The 25,062-nt window shown below is 41.3% G+C and overlaps 1 protein-coding gene across 1 annotated transcript in view; it reads right to left on the bottom strand.

Annotated features, from left to right (window-relative positions):
- LOC134390120 (receptor-type tyrosine-protein phosphatase gamma-like) overlaps window positions 1-25,062 on the bottom strand; it is a 228,059-nt gene that overhangs the window by 88,268 nt on the left and 114,729 nt on the right. The window contains exon 5 of the mRNA XM_063113408.1: window positions 4,108-4,174. Coding sequence (XP_062969478.1) covers window positions 4,108-4,174 — 67 coding nt within the window. The remainder of the gene's footprint in view (window positions 1-4,107; window positions 4,175-25,062) is intronic.

Raw genomic sequence — 25,062 nt, 5'->3', positions numbered from 1 at the left:
TTCACTGTCGCCCTCACATTTCCTTTGAAGGTGCTACTCTCAGCGGGAGGGGAAAGTGAAGGCAGGGAGGGGTTGGGAGAAGAGGGACAAACAGACAAAGCTCAGCAACCAATCTCGACCAGCACGTTTCCTTTCAGAAACAGAAAAGTGGTTGTTTTTAGATGACTGACACAACGGAGTGGTTAGTGTTTCGATGCCTTTTTGACAGTGTGTAATCATGTATGCAAACAGCCTGCTGCATTTTTTGTGCGGTGGTTACTATAAAAAGGAATAGACGGTGGGGAATCAAAAACTTGAAAGAAAAATATATAATTTTTAACTGACATAAGATATAATATATATTTCTTAGCATCGGCCAATTGGGTAAAACTACTTTCAAGGAAAGACTACATTTCTATACAACTCACATACAGGTTTTTTAAAAATGGGTTTTAAACAAATTAGGATTAGACTAGGTTCTTATGAACCAATATTTATATCAGGCGTGGCTACTCCCAAGTGCTGATTCTTGCATACAAAAAAGCACTGTAAATAACTGAGTCAATGCAGTGAACAGGATTTACAATTTCTCCCTAAATCTTTCCTCTCCAGTGGCTGTTGGTGATAGGGTAAATAAAATACTTGATTAGATACATTTCAGTGCTTCCATCTGTTGCTCAATGAATAGATAGATGGAACCAGAATCAATGGCAAATCACCTCACTCCATTCTATTTATATTTCTTCAGTGCACGTGAGTTTGTAAAAAATCACAATTTACCTAGAAAAATGAATACATAAGAAATAGCACTTTATGTGGCCAAGAGGTTTCCGGGTGTCTCCCTGAGCAGTGTCGCCACACTCAGAGCTGCAAACATACCACCAAGAGACAAAATCGCCTTTTCAATCTTAGATTTTACAATTTTCAGTGCAGTAATAGCCCTGGTAGAATTCTCTCAAGAGAATCCAATCTCACCAACCTTCACCTACACTGGTCCGGCCTCAATCCCTCTGCTCCCTTCCTGCCTGGACAATCCTTCTTTTGGTCTTGATAGACACTTTGCCTGAGACACCTCCAACCCCCCAAGTCTGAGTTAAGTTTGCTGCTGCCCCCTCTTTACCATCATTCAGTGCTTAACCGTGTGTCTCTCCTGAGCATCTGTAAACTCAGTGGGAGCGCGTCCATGCACCCAGCTGTGTGGTGTACTTCCATGAGGCACTCAACAGCCACAGACATGACACACCAGCACTGATTGTAAGAATCTCTGAACATCTTAAAAGTGAGGGAGATCAAGTAGAAAGCCTTCGCGAGCGTCAGTGGGAAGGTGTCTTTGGTAGGAGGATGTGAGCTCTGCGCCAGCCATGGAGAGCTTCCCTGCAAGACCAGCTGCCATGAGGTGGGCCGTGAGCTGACAGCCTGCGGCAGCTGCAGCTTCAGGATCCACCAGTGTCGGCACTCAGGCCACTCTGTGAGTGCCACTCGCGCTGCATGCCCCAGCCAATGACTAAACATGGTAGAGGAATAAGAGCCAGGCCATTCCTGCCCAGTGCGGGACCCCTCTCAGGGGCAGTCTTTGGGGTTCTCCAATAGCCTGGCCAAGCCTTTCTCAGAGCTGCCTTCAGCCAGTCCTCCTCCTCTCTCCTTCTAGAGGTGTCAACCCTGCATCACGGTCTCTCCCTACCTGCTCCTGCTCCTCCCCTTTTCCTTCCCAGGCAGTCCCGCCCTGCCAAAAACTCTCTCGCACTTCATATTCCATCTTGGTGCTGGCATCACAGAGGACCCTAATGACCAACTGCCAAGTACGGCTGGCTGGTAGGACCAGATGACTGGCTGCCATTTCAGCTGAAGGAACATATAAGATTCTTCCCATAAAAAAAAGAAAACATTCACTTAATGAGAAATTAACATATGACTCCCAGAGCTGAAGAAATAAAAGCCATTTCTGAACTGCAACAGAAATCCATATTGATTTTTCTCTTTACACATCTTTATTATCATTCCCAAGCCAGAGACTCTGTGAAGGCCATGATTATTTAAGTTCCTTCAAATTAACAGATCATTCAAATGCCTCATAGGACCTTCAACTGAAAATGCTCATAGTTCCAACAGAAACATTTTTAACTATTTCCAACATCCATTCCCTTTTGGAAGAATGACATATTCTTACCCCTTTCTCTTCCTAACCAAAGCAAAAGTCATGTGGGCTTTAATTCCTCGTCCCTTTCATTCAATTTTATATCCTGATATTTTCACTTATTTATTTGTAGGTTTACTTGATTCAGTCATTTGGCTACTATTTACTGAGCACCTACTATTTGCCAGATACAGCATGCCACACTGACGTGGTTTCCCGCCTCGTGAAGCTTACGCTCAAGTAGGTAATACACGAGTAAATACACAAACAAGGTTATTTCAGGTATGTTTGGGGGCTTTGAAGGAAGAAACCTGGGATGATGTGACAGAGTGATGGGAGTGGGGAGGGTGAGTAATTTGACAGGATAATCAAGAAAGAACTTTCCAAGTAGGCAAGATCTGAACGGAGACCTGAACGCAGAAGAAGACACCCTGGTATAAGCAAGGGAAGAGCTGTGCTGATAGAGGACACAACAATGCCACAGCTGGCCAGAGAGGAAGACACAGGGGACAGGCTGGAGGAAGAGGAAGGCAGCACTTCCTTTCCCTTCTAGGTCCATAAAGGCTGGGCTCAGTCTGTCTTAATTAATGCTCCAACTCCATGTTTGCACAGACTGGGCATATAATATATTTTTGCTGAATAACTAAATGAACTTCCTTTGCAGGTAATTATTTTTGCAGGTCTCTTCTGACTTCCCAATTAGAGAGCAGAGTTGAAACAACATCCCAGGCATCTCTGCAACCCTCCCAGAGCCAGGTAAAGTATTCCAACAGGTAACAGCCTCAGAGGCTGTGCTCTGCATGTCTGAAACACCCCCCAATCGTATGTTAAAATCCTAACCCCCAAGTTGATGGTATGGGGCGGGTGTGCTTTGGGAAGTAATTAGGTCACGAGGGCAAAACCCTCATGAATGGCATCAGTGCTCTTACTGAAACTGAGAATTGTGAAGAAGCCATGGAGACTTCCTAACATGAAAACCTCCATGGGGTGGTTTCTGTTACCCTATTTTACCACTTTCACTAGGTTTATTATTGTTACCTGCTGCATGATTGAACAATTGTGGGAAAAGAACAATGAATCCAAATTCCTACTTGTTTCAATCAAACACTGACAACTGGTTTTCATTTCCGTGAAGGAGAAGGGAAGATGTTTGCTAAACTCTACAGAGCTGGCTCATGTCTAAAGACAATCCTTCCAAAAAGATGTGCAGACGTCTTATCACAGCCATGGAGGTAAAGGGGAGATTTATTATGGTTACTAATTCTATTTCTGTCAATGTCTTTGGAATTCTAATCAGATTATTAAAACTTTGCAAATCATTACATTACCTCTAGACTCCACACCTCACTGCTACAAGAGTACTTTTGAAATGAGAGGATCCTGATGTCACAGGTAATGATGCACTGCCGATAATAAAGTTGCAGGGAAATTCCTCCAATAAAAACCAGTTGGAAAAGACAGAACCCATTTATCTTACTTTCTCTCCCAGTTTTTTGCCAGAGGATAAGAAGTCTGAGGCACAGAACAACCTCCCGGCCTTTTCCATTCTAGTAGCTGCAGGATGCTTGCTCACCTGCTACAAAGTTTAATGACTTCTCATGGCTACTTAAATTTTTTCCCAAAATCTGAGAGGTAAATCAAACAATTTATAAATGAAAAGACACTTGAAAGAAGAATATCTGTAGGAGAGATACGAGATGAACGGCAGGTTCAACACATACAAAGAGCACACCTTAGGGCGTTTTGATTTATAACATATGTATTCGAAGTGCTACCTAAGGAGAAGCAAAATCGCTTACTATTAACCCAGACCCGTTTGCAGGTAATAAACGCACATGCTCTTTACCCATCAAATGATGGCTCCAATGCCCTTCAACATCAGTGAATGAGAAATGGGTGTCACCCTCTGTCCTCTACAAGATAACCCAGTTCCTTTAGGTGGAGACCTGAGCCCTTCAGATCCCAGCAGAAGGAAGTGTATGTGGCTTACTTACCATGATGTACGACGCCCTTCAACCCATGGATAATAGGATCCAGAGCAGAATTGTCCCTCGGACTGACCTAAATGTAAAGGAAACATGATTGGTTAAATCTATTCTGGCATCAGACACAACAGCCTCAGTTTAATCTTCTAAAGAGAAGGGGGGAAAATAGATGTTATCTAGCAAGCTGCTTAGGTCTCAAATATACCATGGCTCTTACCAAATGCAGGAGATTTATGATATAATAAAATCAAGTGAGGAAGTCTAAATCAAAAGAAAGAAACTTCTCAGAATATATTATAACAGGAGAGAAATACCATAGTCCCTGCAAAATCTTACACAGCAACGGCAAAAGTTTCCTCTTGCTCTGTTTTATTAAAAGTAGGCCCTGATCAGCTAAAAGGTCATTGAAAGTCATCACAGAGCAACCCATCATTGACAGAATACTTCAATATCTTCTGGTGACTGTGTTTTTTCCCTCCTTTTAGAAAATGGATCCATTCCCTGCCAGCCTATTCCCCTTTGAGAGGATCCCAGTCCCCTATGTGCCTTATCACATGCAAGGGGCATTTCTAAGAGTTACTCAAAGCAGAAGAGGGCACAGATGGAAGAGACAGTGTCTCCCTCCTTCATTTCCTTCTGGGATTTTTAATCCCCCCAAAAGTCAGGCCTCTGGGTCTTGATTCCACCCACTCTTCCCTTAACTAAGCAGAAATTCTCATTCTTGCCCTTTCTAGAAGATTAAAATTCCATCAGCACATTACAATTATGGTGTTTAGGTACTTTCTTTTAGACACACATTGAAATATTTACAGGTAAAAGAAAACACCTGCAATTCGCTTCAAAATAATCTGAGTGTAGAGAGAACAAATCTATGGTTATCAGAAGGGGTAGGGGAAGAAGGAAAGGGAAAGGGGAGCGTGGGGATAGATTGGATAAGGGGTATAAAGAATAAATATGATTTTTAACAATGTGTTAATAAAAAAAAAAGAAAAAGAATAATCCAAGTGAACAGCAGGGGGAGCAAGTGAGGCACAGGGGCAGCAGGACACGCCTCGAGTCAATCATTCATGACTTTGGGCGAAGGGTATAAGAAGGTCCTGATACAATTTTCTCTACTTCTGCGTATGTTTAATTTTTTCCAAAATAAAGAGCTTTTCAAAATCCATTATCTGTAATCAGCATAGCTCCTGCTTTTTCTTTCAGGGATAGTATTTACATCTAAACCACTTGTAACACAATGAAGTTGAGATATTGATGAATCTTTCAATCTGTAACAAGACCCAATTTGATGTTTCCAAGATAAATCAGAGGAATTCAGAGCCATCCCTAGGTTGAATTTTTTTTGGGGGGAGGGGGGCAGCTGGCTGGTATGGGGATTTGAACCCTGAGCTCGGTGTTATCAGCACTGGGCTCTAACCAAATTAGCCAACCACCCAGCCCGCCTAAGTTGAATGTTAAGGTGAGTGAAGATTTTCCACACTCCTTCCTACCCTAACAGATTCTCGCCGCTGGGCTGCTGCTCCCAGTTTGCTTGAACAACAATCCACGCTTCACACGTTTGCTTATCTCTGCCTCAGCGTCTGCAGCTGACAGCAGTGGCTCTCAATTGGGGCAATTTTGCCCTCCCAAGGGTACATGTGACCACGTCTGGAGACATTTTTGGTTGTCACAACTAGGTGCGGAGGGGAGAGGGGAGGGGATACTGGCATCAAGTGGTAGAGGCTAGGGCTGCTGCTGAACATCCCATAATGCTCAGAATAACACCACACCACAACGAATTATCTGGACCGAGATGTGAATGAATGGTGCAGAGGGTGAGGTCGAGAAACCCTGGTTAGATGCTCTATGCGTTAATAGTGATTACATCTTAATGTCTGGAGCCCTGAGTTACACTTAAATTTAGAACACAGGTGCCATTATAGACTAACAAAATGATGTGAAATTTGGTACTACATGCTAAGCGCTACAGGTATTTAAAAAAAAAAATAGGGGGGGGGGCCCCGAGCCCGTGGCGCACTCGGGAGAGTGCGGCGCTGGGAGCACAGCGACACTCCCGCCGCGGGTTCGGATCCTATATAGGAATGGCCGGTGCACTCACTGGCTGAGTGCCGGTCACGAAAAAGACAAAAAAAAAAAAAAAAAAAAGGATCAGTGAACAGGAACTCAGTATATCAGATCACAAAGGTGGATTTCTGGAAGCTGGCATGAGTGTTCCTCCGAATTGCCTGAGAAGAAGCTCAAGCCAGGAGTTTAACCCAGTAGTTGAAGCATAAAACACTTTTGAAAGGCAAACATCCACAGAATACACCAAATCAAGATTGTATGAGAAGAAAAATCATATTTGCACCATAGCAAATAATTGATCAACATTTTAAAACATGGCCAAAAATGGAATCACAACTCCAAACCATTGGCCAAATGTCAAAAGCCCAGAATAGAATAAAATAAGAACCCAGAGAAAGATCCCATATCAAACTGAAGTTGTAGACAAAATGATGGTCTTTCTTTTTGATTTAGTCTGGTGAAAATATTCAGACTAGTTTAACTACCGTAGTTACTCTAATACCTGTGGGAGATGACAACATGGCCACAAATTCCTCCCATGCACCTCTGCAATCTGACTTTGCCCTCCACCATCAAGAGTATATATCAATTTCTCCGCCTCTGACATGTGTTGGTTATTGGGAAATTAGTGAACATAATGCAGACAGAGGCTTAGAAAGCACCTGGATTCTTTGGAATCCTGAGAACACCAGGTAAAGAATCCCAGGTTAGCCTCCTGGAGGATGAGAGACCACATGGAGTAGGGACACAGGGAGTCCAGCCAAGGTCTGCCAGCTACCAGACAGGTGAGGGAAGCCATTCAAGACCATCCAGCCTCAGCTGAACCATCTGCAGTCCACGGGGACCAGCGGAGCTGGCCCCAACCAGAACCACTGACTAGTCAACTATAGAGTCATTAATAAAATGATTGCTGTTTTAACTAACTGGGATCACGTGTTTCAGAGCAAAATTTAGCTGTTAAGAGTTTCCATGAGTGTGTGTGGAGGCGGAGGATGGAAGACAGGCTATGATAATGATAATTTTTGTAACCAATACACTTTGTTTATGGTTTGTCTTAATGGTTTCTCAGAGATTCCACATCAGAAGACACAGCCTCTGCTGTCCACCTGATCAACGCATGTGTTTCTCCAGAACTGTGCTACCCCTCCTCTACCACGGCAACATTTCTCACATGCTCTCATCTTCCATCCCAGATACAAGGGAATATTTTGCAGTCAGGGGGAGACTTTACTGCATTTAGTCTTATCCGATGATGTGAAAGCTCAAAGAAAGTGTCCCTAATCCTCCATAACTGACACCCACCAAATAACATTTGTAGGACATGCAAGAAGAAAATAAACAAGCAGCTTAGTCCAGGTTCAATTCCTGGTCACTTCTGGTGATAGCACCTCTGTGTCCAATACTCAGACCTGGCCTCAAAGCTCAAGGGCCTGACCCCAAATTCTAAGCAACCTCATAAATGGAAAGCCTTCTACAATGTCCATTCAACTCCACAGCCTCTATTGCTGGTTTATATGGCTGAGGTTGAGAAGATGGATTAGGAGACAGAGAGAGAAAATGGAGATTATTGGCTGGTCAAAGTAACTTAATAATAATACTGAGCTCATTCTCCAGTGTATGTTTTGGTTACAAAACTTAGTGTGGGAAATCCAAATAGCCTGCTAATAAGTGGATTTGTTCCAGTGAGGCACAACCCTAACTGAAATAATCTCTTCCACTCACTGTTTAAATTAATTTGCCACATTTTAAATATGACAACAGCGAAGAAGGCTGTTTTAGCAACCTACGTCTACATTCTGGGCTCCATCCAGGGTAGAGGAGGCAAAGGAACGGGAAGAAAGCGGAATTCCAAGTCAGACATAAATCCTTGGAGCTTCAATGTCCTCATAATGTGAAATGGGGATACAATCTCATAATGTTGCTATGAGGATTAAATGTGTAAAGTTTAGTGTATAATGCTGAGTACAAATACAGCATCCATTAGGGACAGATAATACAGGGCAACAAGTTGACCTAAACACTCAAATTTAAACAAATGTCAAACAACAGCAATTTTATCCCTGAGCTTGTCAATGTACTTGGTTCTAAAAGTAATACCTCCTTGAGTTCAAATTTCAAAAGATCCAAATTTATGTTTTATTTGACATACACTCAATTTTGTAATATGCTGCTCCTTGTAAAGCCACATGAGGAGATTCCTGGCTCTTGAAATTTGCTTCCTTCCACTTTAAGATCAAAGGAGTTATGCAGTAATACTGAGAAGGCAGCAATTGCACAAATGAGCTTAAAATGGACTAGAAGAAACAGACACCCCCCTTTCCTGCCGAGTTTGTGCTCTCATTGCAAAACTTAGCTCCTGGCACTTCCACTCAGAGCAGCTTTTGTGGCATTAGTCATCTTCAAAAGGATGGCACACAAACACGAGAGAGGGCTCTGCAATAAAGCTTTTCAGTTGTCTTTAGATATAGCCAAAATACATAGAGATACTGGCGATATGGAAAACTATGACATGCAGGTTTGGACTAAAGGCCGAATGCTTATAAATACTGATGAAATCTAAACTTCATAAAGTTTTCTTTTCAAATAACAGCCCACCACAAGGATTCAATGAGATATTAAATTAGTAGCCAAGTTATCAATAATCTCTAGAGATGTGTTTATAATCCAGGCTCTACGGGAGGGCCTGCGTTTATTCCTGCTTGAAGCAAAGTGAAATGGAGGCAGGGAGGCCCCGTCAGACAGCATGTGTCTGCATTTCCCTGTGCCATTTGGCCCTTGACTTGGATCCTAATAATTTTCAGTCTATGAAGTCCTGGCCATCTGCTAAATAGAAAGGCCAAGACAACCTACTTGCCTTGAATCTTACATTGCCAGCTGCTCCTTTAGTCCCATGAACATCACATCCAGCCAATAGCCTCCTGTGGGAAAAATGATTTATTCCTGTTGAGGGTGAATGGTCACACCGTTCACCATGGCTGCAGAGGAAAGTGGCAAACAGCAGGAACAGACTCCACACAGCCTTCCTGTATTGCAGGGATGATGACCCATCCACCCCGATGGTTAGGTGACCATGGAGTCAGAAACTAACTTGCTTTATCAGGACAAGGACAAGCACTTCTCATGAGGTCTGATTTCACATCTCATTCCCCTCTCCTTCCATGGCTGTTACCTAAAGAGGCACGTAGCAAGGATGCTGTAGCTTCTTTCATTCTGACTTCAACATCGTCCTGGTTACCAGTTTTTGGTTCAAGTTGCTGTCAAGAACCTTCTGGCACAAACCACTTATAACTTGGCTATACCGAGCCACTGCATTTCAGTTAGCCCTCACCCAGAGACAGAGCACCAACCAGCTTCTTTTATTAATAAATTTAACACCTGTCAGTAATTTAGGGAAGGTGCTGTCTATGTTCAAGTAGACAATTCTAGCATTAAACCACTAACTGCTGACCTATATTGAAAGCACCCTTATTTTCCTGACTCTTCAGTCCTCACAAATATTACTTTTATTCTTATACAGCCTATAGTCTCAGTTTCTGATATAGAAATTTCTTTTTTCCCTTTTAGCATCACAACATCATTTTCTATTCTTTCCTGACTGTCACTGCTGCAACAGGCTCATAAAAGACAGAATCAGAGGTGTTGGTACATTTAGCTTCCCAGACTGTCATGGAATAGAGTCAGAGAGGAAAAGAGAGACATAGTTCACAACGAGGTGTGGCAAGGAAAAAGGAAATCTGCAAAGCCATAGGACTTTTCATGAAATGAAGGATTTTATTATCCCAGTCATCTAAAGGCAAGTAACCAAGTGTTCACTCCTGGTCAGGAGGCTTCCTTTAAATTTGACCACTAAAATTCCAAGATCATAACATTAAGCCTAATCTAATAGATATGCAGAACATCACCAAGGCTTCTCACAAGAGAAGTGAGAGGCCCCATCAGAGGGGAAGGGTATGGCCCTGTATCATCATCTATTTTCCAGCCTTGACAGGGACAGACTCCTGGGACTGGCTTCCATCAGTAGATGAGAAAACTCCTAATTCCTCAGCTATGAGAAGAGATTAATATGAAAAGGAAACACAATTATAAATGTTAATAGGATTCATCCTCCCGCCTTCGAATGGGGCTCGAGCACTGACATGGCTTATTTACTGTTAATTCATAATATTAATGGAAACTAGTCAATTCAGAAGTTATTCATCTCTAGAGAATGGAGACTCATGGCCAGAGAAGGTCACTGAGAAAATGAATTTTGTGCTCTAGGTTTACTTAAACTGACCATATTCTGTCCCCCTGCCCCGCCCCCCTCTCCAGCCCACCAGAGCCTTTACCATCTAACTGTCAGACTTGGCTTGGAGGAGTCCATTACTGGAAAAACCAGCCTCCCCAGGGTGACAGCGAGGCCCAGCAAATCTGCACAACTGCAAAGCCTGCCAACAGCAGTCTTGCCTCTTGTCAATACAGCTGATTTCTCATTTTCCAGAGGATCAAACTGTCCTGGGCTACGTATATAATTCCATTTCCTCTGGCTTTGGACTCACCCAACCCTCCATTTCAAAGCTGAAACAGAAGATAGAGAGAAGGTAGGCAAGCTAGGGCACGTGGCAAATGATACTTCCATAGGGGCTATATGGTAATTTTTGTCTTCCTTTGTCTTTTTGATGCATTGTGTTTCAGAGCCAAGAATGTGGTGGGGAAGCCTTTAGGGCAGTTCTAGATGGGGTCCCAGAACCCACCTGTCCCACCCTTGCCAGTGTTCTCAATAGCTTCTGAACTGGAAAGAAGCAAAAAAAGAAATTCCAACCTAGAAAAGCACGACCTAGAGTCTTAAGCTACAATGCAAACCATTTCACACAGATATTGTCATGACCTTTGAATTAAAAAAAAAAAAAAAAGAGAGAGAGAGAGAGAGAGAGAGATCTGGGGAAGCCTGGGGCAAGAGAAGCTCATTTCAGGTTCAGTGACTTGCCTGCAAGTTTCTCTGGATTCAGCGTGGCAGTGCTGGACAACTTTGACTTTCCCTTGTTAATAATCCTGCCATGCACTGAAAAGCCCCAACAATATCAAAGGCTTAGGGGATAAGCAGAGCCGACTGTTTTCCCATGTAGCAAGTGACTTCAACCAGAACACATTAGATGTGAACTCTCACCCTTGCTTTTTCATTCCCTGGAAGGAAAAAGCTGCTCGGGGCACTCCATTTACAAAAGACTCAGAATCCAGAAAGCGCTGTGTGGGGACTGCTTTAATTCCCCACCATGTATGCAGCAAGAAAAATATATAAAAGTTAAGGCATATTGGATCAAAGGGGTTGCCAGATTGATCCTTCTGTCAAAAACAATTCCTCCTTAGAAGTTGGTAAAATCATCATTTTGCATTATTAGAGATGGGGGAAGACTATGTAAATATCATGTAGCTATCACATATAAAATATTAAAATGACCTGACTCATAATTGTATCAAGAGGTGATGGGGGAAAATGGCATGATGTCCTTATCCCAAATTACAAGCACCCAGCTCTTTAGTAGCTCATTCACTCCACAAACATGTACTAAGTATCTGCTGTATGCTGTGGGGAGCTGACTCTAAGATGGTGCCCAATGATCCCAACCCCAGGTTGTGATCAGGCCCTTGGGTAATCTACGCCCTGGGAGGGTGGGCTGGATCTCATGGCTTACTTGTATCCAGTAGAACGAGGCAAAGACAATGGGATTCCACTTCCATGATTAGGTTGCAAAAGATTCTAATCTCCATCTAGCTAGCAGATACCATCACAGCCTACTTGCACCCTTTGGTGAAGTAAATGTCATGGTGGGGAAATCCACACGACAAGGAACTGAAGGTGGCCTCTGGCCAACAGCTAAGAAGGAATTGAGCTCCTCAAACAGCCCTTGAGAAACTGAATCCTGCCAACAATCTGAGTGAGTTTGGAAGTGGATCGTTCCATAGCTGAACTTTCAGACAAGACTGTAGTCCTTCCTGGCTGACACCTTGATTGCAGCCTTGTGAGAAACTTGAATCAGAGGATCCACAGAAACTGTGAGATGATAAATGTGTGTTGTTTTAAGCTGCTAAGTTTGTAGCAATTTGTTACATAGCAATAGATAACCATCTGCCAATGTATTAGTACATTTCTGTTCCTTATAACAAAATACCAGGAACTGGGTATTTTTCAAGAAAATAAAATTTATTTGCTCACAGTTGTGGAGGCTAGGAAGTGCGAAGTCCAGGCAACACATTTGGTGAAGGCCTTGGTGATAGCAGCAGTGACCGAGGCATCTCACATGGCAGAAAATGGCAGAGCAGTGAGACAGAGCTCCTCACGTGCTCTCCTTTTAAAGCCCCCAGAACCACACATCCGATCACCATTATTAATCCATTCACTAGGGCATAGTCCTACAATCTAGTCACCTCTTCAAGGCCCCACCTTTCAATTGCCATATGAGGATTTCTCAACAGATACAGTGGGGGCCAAGTTTCTAATACCTAGAACTTTGGGGCACACAATTTAAGCTTCAATGAGTTTGGGGTGGTGGGCATTCAACCCACAGCAGCCAAGAACTGGGTAGTGGAATAGGACATGCCATGGAACAAATCAAAATGGTCCTCCCTCACAGAGCTGGCAGTCTAGTTCCAGCTCCCACAGTGGCAATGAGGACCCTGGCATCTGTAAAGAATTCACACACCACCATTCTCCTTACACTGCTTCATCAGCCATCCAAAGGCAGTTCCCATCCTTTGGGATAAGTTCTTGCCCCTCGTGGACCTCAGTTGCTATGTTACATCACAGCTTCTAGAGTTTGAAGGCAAGCAGTATGTTTAGAATCCAACTTCCAACCAGGAAACTTGGCAAAAATAATGAATAAACCCCAAATGGAGCACATAAACATCAATAATCAATTGTGGGACAAAGAGTTTTCAGTAGCTTTATGTTTAAACAAACATAGAAAACCAATTAAATTGAAGCACTGAACCTAAGGCCTTCATAATGAAAGATGTCCCCAGGCAAGGTGCAGGGCAGGACGGTTGGTGTCAGCAGCTGTTGTTTCAGACTCAGAGCAACGAAGTTAAGTGCAAACTAATTACACACCTCAGCGCTTTTTTTTTTCAAGGGGATATTTCTACTCTGTGCTTCCTTTGGAGCACTGAATGATTGCCCTCACAATGTAGTCTCTAAAGATTGATTAAGTATCAATTCACTCTTCTAAGCAATACCTCATAGGCCATTCCCTATTCAAACGGTGCACTCATGTAAGGGGTTTGCTGCCTGATACTATAAGAGACACTTAAGCTCCCTGTCACTGTCCTCTGAAATAAACCTGTTAACTCATCTAAACATTGCACTTCATTCACGGACAGACTAGCAAAAATTGCTTTCAGGGGGCTACTGTTAAAGCTGTCAAAGCATCTGATTTAAGAACCTTAGTTAAGCACTGTTTTAGGGGATATTGATAAAGTGAACAAACATCTTTAAACCCACAAATTAGGGGAATTCCTTTCTAGTAAGTGGTAGTCTAAACAAAAGTCCAGCCCCATCTCAAGGAGGACACATATTAATGCTAACTGAATAGTTAGGTTTCTATTTAAAACACACCTGAGTTCAACAGAGGATAAAATTCAATTGCAACAAGGAAAGACAAAATCTTTCCCAGCAAGCTTTGATTGATAGAATGTGCCATTTTTAGCAGAACAAAACGGAAAACCAGAAAGTCGTTCCCAGCAATCATTACCTTGCTGGGCCAACTTTCTCTCATTTGAGAAAATAATACAATTTCTTCACAGAGCATGGAGTCTACTTATTTAAGCAATAGTGCTCAGGATCTTTTGATTCCTCCAGCAGTTCAGTTGGTAAAAATGGCCCCAGTAGGGGGGAAAAGGGGTGTAGGTAACACTTAACCAGGAAGAAGCTTATCTTATAAAAATCGCTGTTGACAACAACCTGGGAATAAGTAACTCATTAGAAAAAACCTCAGATGGATCTCCTGCAGTTGAGTGTGATGAGCTCATCTTAAACACAGATACTTGGGTATATAAGACTAGTGTAGTGGTTAAGTGCAGAGTTTTTGAAACCAGGTTGATAGACCCAGATTTAACCCCCACCCCTCCACCCTGCTCTTCTACTTAACAGCTGTGCAATCGTGGGTAAGTTAATTACTGTCTAGTTGTGCCTCAATTTCTTCATCTGTAAAATGGCAATTACTGCCCCCTAATCTCACAGGGTTGTTAGGAGGACTTAATGAGTGTTTAGCACAGTTCCTGACAAATCTAAGACTCTTAAAAACTATAGCTTCAACTATTCTTTCCCTAAAGCTGTGCCATGCTGGTACCCAACCAGGTGTTTTGCTAGTGCACGGGCGTGTATGCGCGTGTGCACACACACACACACAAGTATACTCCTACTTATGGGTACAGACAGACTGATCATTTTGGGGTTCTGAGCTGAATTCAGTCAAGATTACCTCCACCCTAATCTTCTAATCTTTCATTTCAAGAAAATGGTAATATCTTTCCATCCAGCAGAACGAATCCCCAAACCTAGGAATTATTTTGATTCCTCCCTTTCTTAATGCACCCACATATGATGCATCAGAAGGTCTGGAAAATTCTACCTCCTAAACACGTCTTTAATCTGTGCACCACTTCTCTCCAGCTCCTCCATTCTAACCCTAGCCTGGACCACCACCATGGGGAACCTAAACAACTTCCAACAGCCTGACCCAGCTGGTTTCCTGCTTTCCCTGCTCTACCCTCCAATTCCTTATCCACATAACAGACCAACGGTTCTCCTCCTGGCTGCCCAGTGGAATAGTCTTTAATCAGTTTAAAAAAGACAAAAACAAAAAGAGACAACAACAATGATAAAACGCTGTTCTGATTGACCTGGGGTGTGGCCTGGGCATCTAAAACTCCCTCGGTGATTCTGACGTGCAGTAAGGGATGGGAACCACTGAGTTAGCATGATCTTTTAAAAAGTAAATCTCATCAGAACACACGCCTGCTTAAAAGCTCTCCACGATCTGGGCCCAGTCCACCTCCAGATTCTTACTGCCAAAATTCCCATGGTTAACTACAGGGACCTGCCCACCTCCTTCCTTTTCCTCAAATGCTCTGAGCATTCACTGCTTCCAGGCTTTTGCCCCTGCGATTCCCTCTGCCTAGAATGACTCTTTGCAGAGCAGTCTCTCAGTCTTCAGATCTCAGCTCAATGCTACTCCTACAAGAGGCCTCCCCTGGCCCATCCCAAATATTTGTTAACTCAGTGGATTCTGCATTCACAGACTCAACCAACTGCAGTTAGAAAATTTGGGGGAAAAAAAACCCAGCAATAAAAAATAATAATACAACAACAAAAAATAATACAAATTATTTTTTCTTTTGTTGCTTTTGCTTTTGGAGTCTTATTCATAAAGTCTTTGCCCTGTCCTGCATCCTGAAGTGTTTCCCCTATTCTTCTAGGAGTTTTATAGTTTCAGGTCTCATACATAAGTCTTTAATACATTTTGAGTTGATTTTAGTATATGGTGAGAGGTATGGGTCTAGTTTCATTCTTCTACACATGGATGTCCAGTTTTCCCAGCACAATTTACTAAAGAGGCTGTCTTTTCCCCAATGTATGTTCTTGGAGCCTTTTTGTCAAATATCAGTTGGCTGTAAGTATCTGGGTTGATTTCTGGTTTCAAAACACAAGCAACAAAAGAAAAAATAAACAAATGAGATTATATCAAACTAAAATGCTTCTGCACAGCAAAGGAAACAATCAATAGAGTGAAAAGACAACCTGCTGCATGGGAGAAAATATTTGCAAACCATACATCCAGAATGTACAAGGAACTCAACTTCACAGTAAAAAAATAAATAATCCAATTAAACAATGGGCAAAGGAGCTGAATAGACATTTTTCAAAGGAAGTCATACAGGTGTATGAAAAAATGCTCAACATCACTAATCATCAGGGAAATGCAAGTCAAAACCACATTGAGATATCATCTCACCCCAGCTTGACAGGCTATTATCAAAGAGATAAAAAAGGACAAACGCTGGTGAGGATGTGGAGAAAGGGGAACTCTTCTACACTGTTGGTGGGACTGCAAATTAGTGCAGCCATTATGGAAAGCAGTATGGAGATTTCTCAAACAACTACAAATATAACTACCATATGATCCAGCAATCCCACTTCTGGGTATATACCCAAATGAATGGAAATCATCATGTTGAAGGGATACCTGCACTCCTATGTTCATTGCAGCTCTATTTACAATAGCCAAGATATGGAACCAACCTAAATGTCCATCAAATGGATGATTGGATAAGGAAAATATGGTACATATACACAATGGAATACTACTCAGCCATAAAAAAGAATGAAATTCTGCCATTCACAGCAACATGGATGAGCTTGGAGAAAATTAAGTGAAATAAGCCAGAAACTGAAAGAGAAATACCACACATCCTCTCTCATAAGTGGGAGCTAAGAAACAAAGAAAGAAAGGAAGACCATAACAAAACGTGGAACTTTCAGAAGGAGAGGACAGACCTATAGTTACTAGAGGTGGGAAAGGGGGAGCGAGAGGGGGGATACTGAGCAGTTGGGTAAGAGACAAAAAGTAATTACAATTTGTAACGATGAACATGCTAATATTGATTTGATCATCACATACTGTACACAAATACTGATAGTCAATTCTACCCTATAATATGTATAAATAAAAAATTTAAAAACAATACAACATAACAATGATTTACATAGCATTTACTTTGTATTAAGTATCATACATAAGTAACTCAGAGATGATTTAAAGTATACGGGAGGATGTGCATAGGTTATATGCAAATACTACGCCATTTTATATGAGAGACTTGAGCATCTGTGGAATCTAGTGTCCACGGAGGGGAGGGGGACCTGGAACCAATCCCCACGACTGTACTTTGTTTAGTTCCTTCCTAGCACCAGGCGCAGCATGTCAATTCCTGAAGCTCAGGGTGCAACCCAGCTAGTTGTGCATCTGAGGAAATCCAGGCTGGAGAGTCCCCAGAGTTTCAGCAGGTCACAGGTCCTCATGCCTTCTAGGTGTCCCCACGATAACACCTATAACACATCCTCTCTCATAGAACTTACTACACTTCTTTGTAATTGTCTGTTTAAGTATCTACTTCCCTGACTAGACCGAAAGCTTCCCAAGGGCAGGGATTATACTTTATTAGTTTGATTTTATATTCCCAGCTCCATAAAGCTGGCGCTAACGAATGTTTGTTTCCTGGAAAGAATGACAGGTAACTATTAAAGAGGTGAGAAGGGGAATGGAATAAGGAGAAAGAAGTTAAAAGAAAACTTTAGCCAGGGTATCTAGAGAGTTCAAAGAATTCTGAGATTTATGTCCAGAGAATTTGATTCAAGTCCTGGCTGTTTATTGGCTGTGTGACCTGAGGTAAGTGAACCGCTCTGGGAAAGTGGACAATGATGCACACCTCCCAGGTGGTCCTGCAGGGGTAAAAGAAAGGACACGTGTGACAACAGCATTACTCTCCACAGTGCACAGACCAGGGGATTATTACACCACATCGTGTCTTGGTTTTATTTTCTTTCAACCCATGACTGAAAAGGGGTATGAACTTTGGAGGGAAAGGCAAAAGCAAAAAGGATAAAAATGTATAAATAATAATAGTAACAATTATTAACAAAGACTATTAAAGCAAATTTCCATCCTATTTTCTTTTTTCTTTTTCTGGATCAGAATTTGCTCCTAATTGGTTAAACACATGGTCTTCCACGTCACATTGCCCTGTTTCAAGTCACCAAGTAACATCACTGACGAGGTGTGACAGGGGTCAGCAAATTATGGCCACTGGGGCAAATACTGCCCACTGACTTTTTGTAAATAAAGTTTTATTGAAACACAGCCATGTTCACTCATTTACATAATGTCTGCAGATGGTTTTGTGCTACAACAACAGCCTTGAGCACTTGGGACGGAGACCTCATGGTGTGCAAAGCCAAAAATATTTACTATCTGGCCCTTTATAGAAAAAGTTTGCCAATCCCAGGTTTACACAAATAAATTACTTAACTTCCCTAAGTTAAGGATTCATCAATGTGTAAAATGGAGGTACAGACAGTACTTCCCTCATAGGGTTGTTGAGAGTCAAATGAGAATCCACATGAAATACTTAGCACAGTGCCAGGCACATACGAAGAACTCAATAAATACTGAATATTAAATGTTGTTAAAATTATCAGTAGTAAACTGCATCCATTCAACCATCCATCTACCCATTCATTAGTTCACTTGCTAACTCAAAATTCAACAAATACTGACTAAGCACTTAGTAAGGGCCAACAATTGTTCTAGGAGGCACTGTACTGCAAATATATCTTAGATGAACAAAAACAAAAAGAAATACAGAAAACAAAATTTTTCTGCCCATAGTTAAAGCCTGTGAGTTACCTAATAGTGATATGAGCATCAGTAGATACATATCAGTACTATGTTAACCAGACTGTGAGTTTTGTTTTGTGTGAAGTGCACTATACCAGGAAGCCCTGTGCCTCTCCCACAGGAAGCCTTCAAAAATCCTTTGAGAAATGACTGACAGATTGACAGTTGTTACAAAAGTTTCAACTACCAAGCAGGAAGATTCCCAGTGATGATGAAGCAGCAGCCCAAGTTTTACAGCATGGTAAATGAACCATGTCTATCTGTAAACATATGAAAATATCCTCCAAAAATCTAGAAGCAGCTTTTTACGGGTGTTGTATTATTCAGATCTTCCTGTCATTACACAAGTAATTAAAAAAGACTAAGGGTACACTGGGAAATGTGAGAGTTGTTTTAGGCTGTTAAATTTGCAAAGTTCAACACTGTTCTATGAGGCACAGTGCAACAATTCTGGTGGTAAAACAGCAGAGAGAATAAGCCAAGTTCAAGCAGTTTGTCGGCTAATTTGGAGAAGCCCCCTTTAAGTTCTCAAACTTTATTCTTATAATTTCAAATGAAACCTTTGTAAAATGTATTACATGCTTCACTGCCTTCTCAAACATAATTTAAGCCTTTGTAAATGACTAACGATGGTCCTTTTGAATAATAACTGGGTGACCAGGTTCTTTATTAAAGCAAAAGTCTCAGGGCGTATGCTCCCATACTAAGTGTCATAGAAGATAATGACACACAGAGCCCTGGACAGTTTCTGATGAGCATAGTGTGTGTACTTCAGTTTGTGGACACAGTGGTATATACACTGGTTCCTCTGAACCTTCGACATTATTTTACAATCATTCCCTGTGTATTAGATTCTGTCAGGAAACTGACCCACCTTTACACTGGATGACAATAAGAGGTTTTATTAAGCATCAGATCTGAGATGCAGAGGTACTGAATTTAAAATGGTCCTCCCATTAGACACGAAGGCCCCAGATGAAATGTGTGCTGTGATTTGCTTTTGATCTTAACTTTTAATTGAGGTATAACATAAACCAGTGAAGTGCACAAATCTTAAGAGGATAGTTAAATGAATTTTTGCCTATGTATACCCCCATGCAACCTCAGATGAAGATAAACATTTCCAGTCCCCTGGAAGACTCCCTTATGACCTTCTAGTCGATGCCCTCATACTCCATATGGATGGAATCATACACCAGTCTCTGCTTTCATCTGCTTTCACTCATCACTGTATCTGCAAGATTCATCACGTTCTTCCACGAAGCAGTAGTTCATTTTTATTGCTGTAGAGAATTCCATCATATGAAAACACTGATTTGTTTATCCAATGATTTGCTGTGTTAGTGGAAAATTATTTCTCTTTCTGTTTAATAAACCATCACCAACTTGATGCAGTTTATGAAAAGAAGGTTTTCAGCCAATAAAGCACATCATAGAGGGGTGTAATGCTTCAAGAAAGAAGGCAGCACAGCAGTGATGTTGAATTAGAAGTTTATTCAAGTGGTGCCAAAAGGCATGCCCCAGTACTAGGATAGATTCTTAATCTATCCCATGACCACGGGAGTCAGTGGAGGATCATGGTCAAGTGCAAGGACTGTAGAAGTTAGGCAGACCTTCTTGAGTTCTGGGTCCTTGCTAGATGGCCGACTTCTTGGCAAGTCATTTAACCTCCTTGAAACTCAACTCCTTCAACTCAGAAATAAAGATAACATCGACAATAACTTCTTATAGCTGTCATGAGAATTGATACAATAATCCATTTATTGAATAAACACCCCCAAATACTGGCTATTACTGTAATTGGAAAAGTTGCTTCATAGTGAGCTTATTTTTTGAACAACCTTCCTAATACATTCTCTCCCACTATTGTAATATGCCTTGGATCAACCAGTACTGTGCCTGGTATAGTTAACTAATGTAAGTTAACAACCTATGTTGAAATTCTTAGGTAATAAAGAGAAATTAATAATACTGACTTCAAACAGATATGTAAGTGACATATTAATTCTCTTCTTTGGGTTTAGCTGTCAGTAGGGAGCAAACATGAGTTTCATGGTCTATTCTCCATTATTAATCACTCCTCACAGAGCAGTAACCTACCTGCTTATAATCCCAGCCCCTTGAAAATCTCTTGATATATACCACAGAACAAAATTTTAGTTGGGAGTCTGAACAGAAGATAAACACTCTTTTTAATCTCCTGAGGGAAAGGGGAATTTTTGTGTGTGTGAGTTTCAGTCATCTGCATTAACGTTGAAAAGATAAACCAATAGGAAGGTTATCTATGAATTTTAGATACTCTGTACACTACCTCCCATAAAACCTGAGGGAAATAAAAATTCTGTCCGGTTGGTAGTCAGGCCACTAGAGTACAGAATAATCAGGAGGCAGAATGATAAAAGAAGAGACAAACGTGATGATAACCTGAAATCTATATTTTCCTGAAGCTCTGAAAATCTGTAAGCCTGCACTGTGCCTCTGTACAACTAAAGCATTCAGTTGAATCCCATTTTAGCAAGGCTATGTCCACTAATACTAGCCCAAGAATACAAATTACCATATTTATTTTGGGTTTTAAAAAATACAGTTTTAAAATTAAACTTTTAAAATTAACTTAGTATGTTTAGAGGTCCATATTCCTTATTCTGTTTCTTACTGATTTTTTAGGTAACATAAACAGTTGAAGTGTGTGAAGTACTTTGGCTACTACAGATAGAAAAGAGGAAGAATGAAATTCAGTAATAGCGCAAGAACCTTGTGAGTTAAAGTAGTGACCCCCAAATCGTAAAGGCCTCGTGTTAATGAGGAAATGGTCAAATGGGTACTAGCATGCTTGGTTAGGGTGGTATAATGTGCAGTAGACTTTCAAAATTAAAACTGGACATACTTGCTGAGCCAGGAAATCTACTTCTAAGAATTTATATAAAGAAAAAAACTTGGGTAAGTGGATAAGGGCACAAACATGTGAAAGTAACCCTCTGGTGTTCATCATACGAAAAAAATTGAAACTACTGAAAAAACCTATTAATAGCTAACTGGTTAAATAAATTATGGTATCACCATTCAGTGTAACACTGTGAAGTGGTTAAAAGAGGATAAGGAAAATCTGCATCCACCAACATCAAGACATGACTATGACATGAGGGTTGAAACCACCAAATGCTCACAGCAACCTATTCTTCCTCAAAATAATAACAGCAGTGTCTATTGGGAGCTTAGAAGGGGCCATGCACTTCACTAAGTGACCGACGTTCATTATTTCACTTTCCCTACAACAACCCTAGGAGGAAAGAACAAGTAAACATTCTTATATAACAGCTCTGGCAACTAAGGCTCTGCAAGAATGAGTGGTTTGTTGGAAGTCATCGCTGGAGAGTGACAGTGGTAGGGCTCAAACCCGAGGCCATGATCTCTCTCGTACAACCTAAGCCATTGCCCACCTTGTCACAATTCCTAGCCTCATATGCATGGTTTCCCTTCCATGCCCCATGACCAAATATTTAATCTTTCAAATCCTTAAAGATGGCAGGGACCGCCAAAAAACTTTTTTAAGCCATATGGGTTCACAAACACATACATACACACAAACACAGAGAGACACGCACACACGCAGAGGTAGGTGAGGGCTTTTGGGACAGAAGTGCAAAGACAACAGTCAGATTCCCCAGTTAATGCAGAGAAAACAATATTTATGTGGGATAACTGATATTTAAGGGGGAAAAAAAACCCAGGGTGAATAATTTTGGGGAATACTGTGTTAGAAAAAGATAGGTTCCTTTTACTTCAGGACTTATCAGAGAGCGCTTATTATGCTAAACCACACTGTCCTGCTGTAAGAAGAATATATACCAGACTAGACAGCATTTCCCAGGGGTAGTGTTCCTTAAAGTACATGTCGGGAAAGGCTGGTCTAGTGAATTCCTGAGCACCACCTTCAGCAATGGTTCTGAGCTCCAGTTTAACTTCTCCATGAAAAGGAAATACAGCTCCACTCGAGGGACTCATGAAAATAATTCTGGGATGATAACACCTTAAATATCATTTTGTATAGTGTACATGTATGAAGAGACACCAGACTCCCTCAATCTGGCTCCAAGAATCTTGCATGTGTAAAGGTTCCAAAAGTAGAATCACTTCACAGGGAGCCCTACAATCTTCCAACCAACAACATTCCACAAAACACTCCTGCTTCATCCTGCCCAGCTGGCTCCCAGTAATTTATACAAAGAGATGCCTCCTAAAGCCCCAGAGTGTGCATACTCAGACACCATTTCAAAGATCTAATGTCATAAACTATTTATTTTCATTGATTACAGAGGACGTAACCAATTTACAGCCCTTGCGATTCCTACCAGCAAGTATTGCGCACGCAGAGAAAATGGGAAACAATTGAAAAGACAAATGAACGCCCATGCTCTTAGAAATGTGAATGGGTTGTACAGAACAGAATACTGGTGCTCTGCAACATTACTTACCCTAAAAATATGAAGCAATACAAATGCTAATAGGACCGTATGCTGCCTTGCAAACTCTAACGCATTGTTGTTTAACTTTTCACATACATGGGTCGTCTCCCTGACAAGCTTGCAAGGCAGGGCCTGAGTATCATTCCCTTTCTTTATCACCTACTCCAGTGCCAAGCATGCAGACGTTGCTGAATAAATCTCTGCTGAGTGGATAAATGCTTTCATATTATGGAGGCATAAAAGGGTATTTACTTATTTTGTACTCAATGCAGTCATGCTGGTGAGAATATTCAGCACCTGATTATGGAACGTCTGATGTAATCCATACTAAAATAACAGTTATTGAACATGTTGAAGAAAATAGGGTGTTCGTCACTAGTTGGTAGTTGAGTGCCAATTAATTCTTTTCATTTCTCTTAGACCTTCTCTTTCAGTTAGGGTCCTGTCAGGAGACAGAAACCATACCAGTAATTTGAACAGTAAAAATTTAATATAAAGAACTGCTAACCAGTAAAAGGTGGTTAATTACCAAAAAGGAGGGAAAAGAAGGCTCTAAAGGGTAAAGGAATAGCTAATGCAGAAAGCGCCTATTATTTCCAGAATGGACAGAGTGAACAAGGAAGAAACTAAGAACTTGGGGGAGGGCCCTCCAAAGAAGAGGACCTTTAGAGAGGGCATGAATGTCATAGGAACATGCAAACTATGGCAAGAAAATTGTCAGAGGGCGTGCTGGAGATGGTCCATAGGAATGGTCCACTAGGTAGTGAAGAAACTTGCTGGAGTGAGAGCTGGCCAGAGCATATCCAAAAGAGTGGTTCATTGTATTGTGGAAAAACTTACCAGAAGGCATAGGATCAAGCTAAGCAATTCCAGAGGAATTACTAAGAATGTGGGTGGACTGGAGTTGGGCAGAAGGAGAAGACCATGTGTTGGGGGTACCTGTTGGAGGGTGTGGGCTGCAGCTGTTGTGAGAGCTGCTGAGATGAGCACCCCTGGGTGGGCCTCCTTCCTGCTAATCAGCTGCCTAGGGGCCCTTAAGCAGCACACAGAAGCAGAACAGGAAGCCCCATCCCCTACTTCCTTTTGCAGTTTCCCCCAACACCCTCTATCGACACAGCCTATCACTGCATCAGCTACCAAAGGAGAAATGATTACAGGGTTCAGCAGCTCCACTATCACAAAGCTGGCCAAAGAAAGATGGATTTGAAACTGAGAGGCAATAAATGGCTAACTGGCATACTTTGCATTAGAGAGTTTGAATGAGAAGGTAGACATTTCCATCGGTTCATCAGACAGATGCTAAAAATTCTATAAGGTGTTGACTGATTAAAAGTTTTTCTCTCTCTGTAACAGGAGAATGAGAAAATGGTAAGTAAAATGGCTGGCACAAGTAGGTGATGAATAAATACATAATAAATGAATGAACAAATAAATGTTTTACTGTTTTGTTTTTCACTATTCTTGTTAGTTTGCCAGTTTCTAAAAGGGATATCAGTATTCAGACAGCAGAATATGTATTTTGCACATTTTCTTTGTTACAAGATTAGTTAAGAAAACTTTCACTACAATATGTAACATATAATATACAAAACTCAACTGACATGAAAAAAATCTTCAGAGAGATCTTAATCCAGAGATCTATACACTGGTATTTATAGCAGAAATAAACATTTCTTCAAGTTAGCAGGTTATTGTTGCCTGGGACTTAGAAACATTTGGGGTACTATAAAAAGTTATCTTTATCATGTTATCTGTTGTGACAGTATTTCATGCACATTTTTTATGATGTTGGCATATCAATGCAACTTTAATAGCCCAGAAACTTCCTTTTTGTGAAAACTTGGGGACACCAATCTCAACTTAAATTGGGAGATGATTAATCATTTTACAGAAGTATGCTTCATTACAGATCATTAGAACAGTTGGTTCCTGTGATGCACCTAAGAATCTGATTCTATTGACAAAATTTGGATTGAAACATAATCCATCCCAGCCATGCCAACTAT

Source organism: Cynocephalus volans, chromosome 11, assembly GCF_027409185.1.
Source record: "Cynocephalus volans isolate mCynVol1 chromosome 11, mCynVol1.pri, whole genome shotgun sequence".
In the NCBI taxonomy this organism is placed as follows: Eukaryota; Metazoa; Chordata; class Mammalia; order Dermoptera; family Cynocephalidae; genus Cynocephalus; species Cynocephalus volans.
The sequence above is the reverse complement of the archived record's forward strand: the minus strand, read 5'-3'. Positions and strand labels throughout refer to the sequence as shown.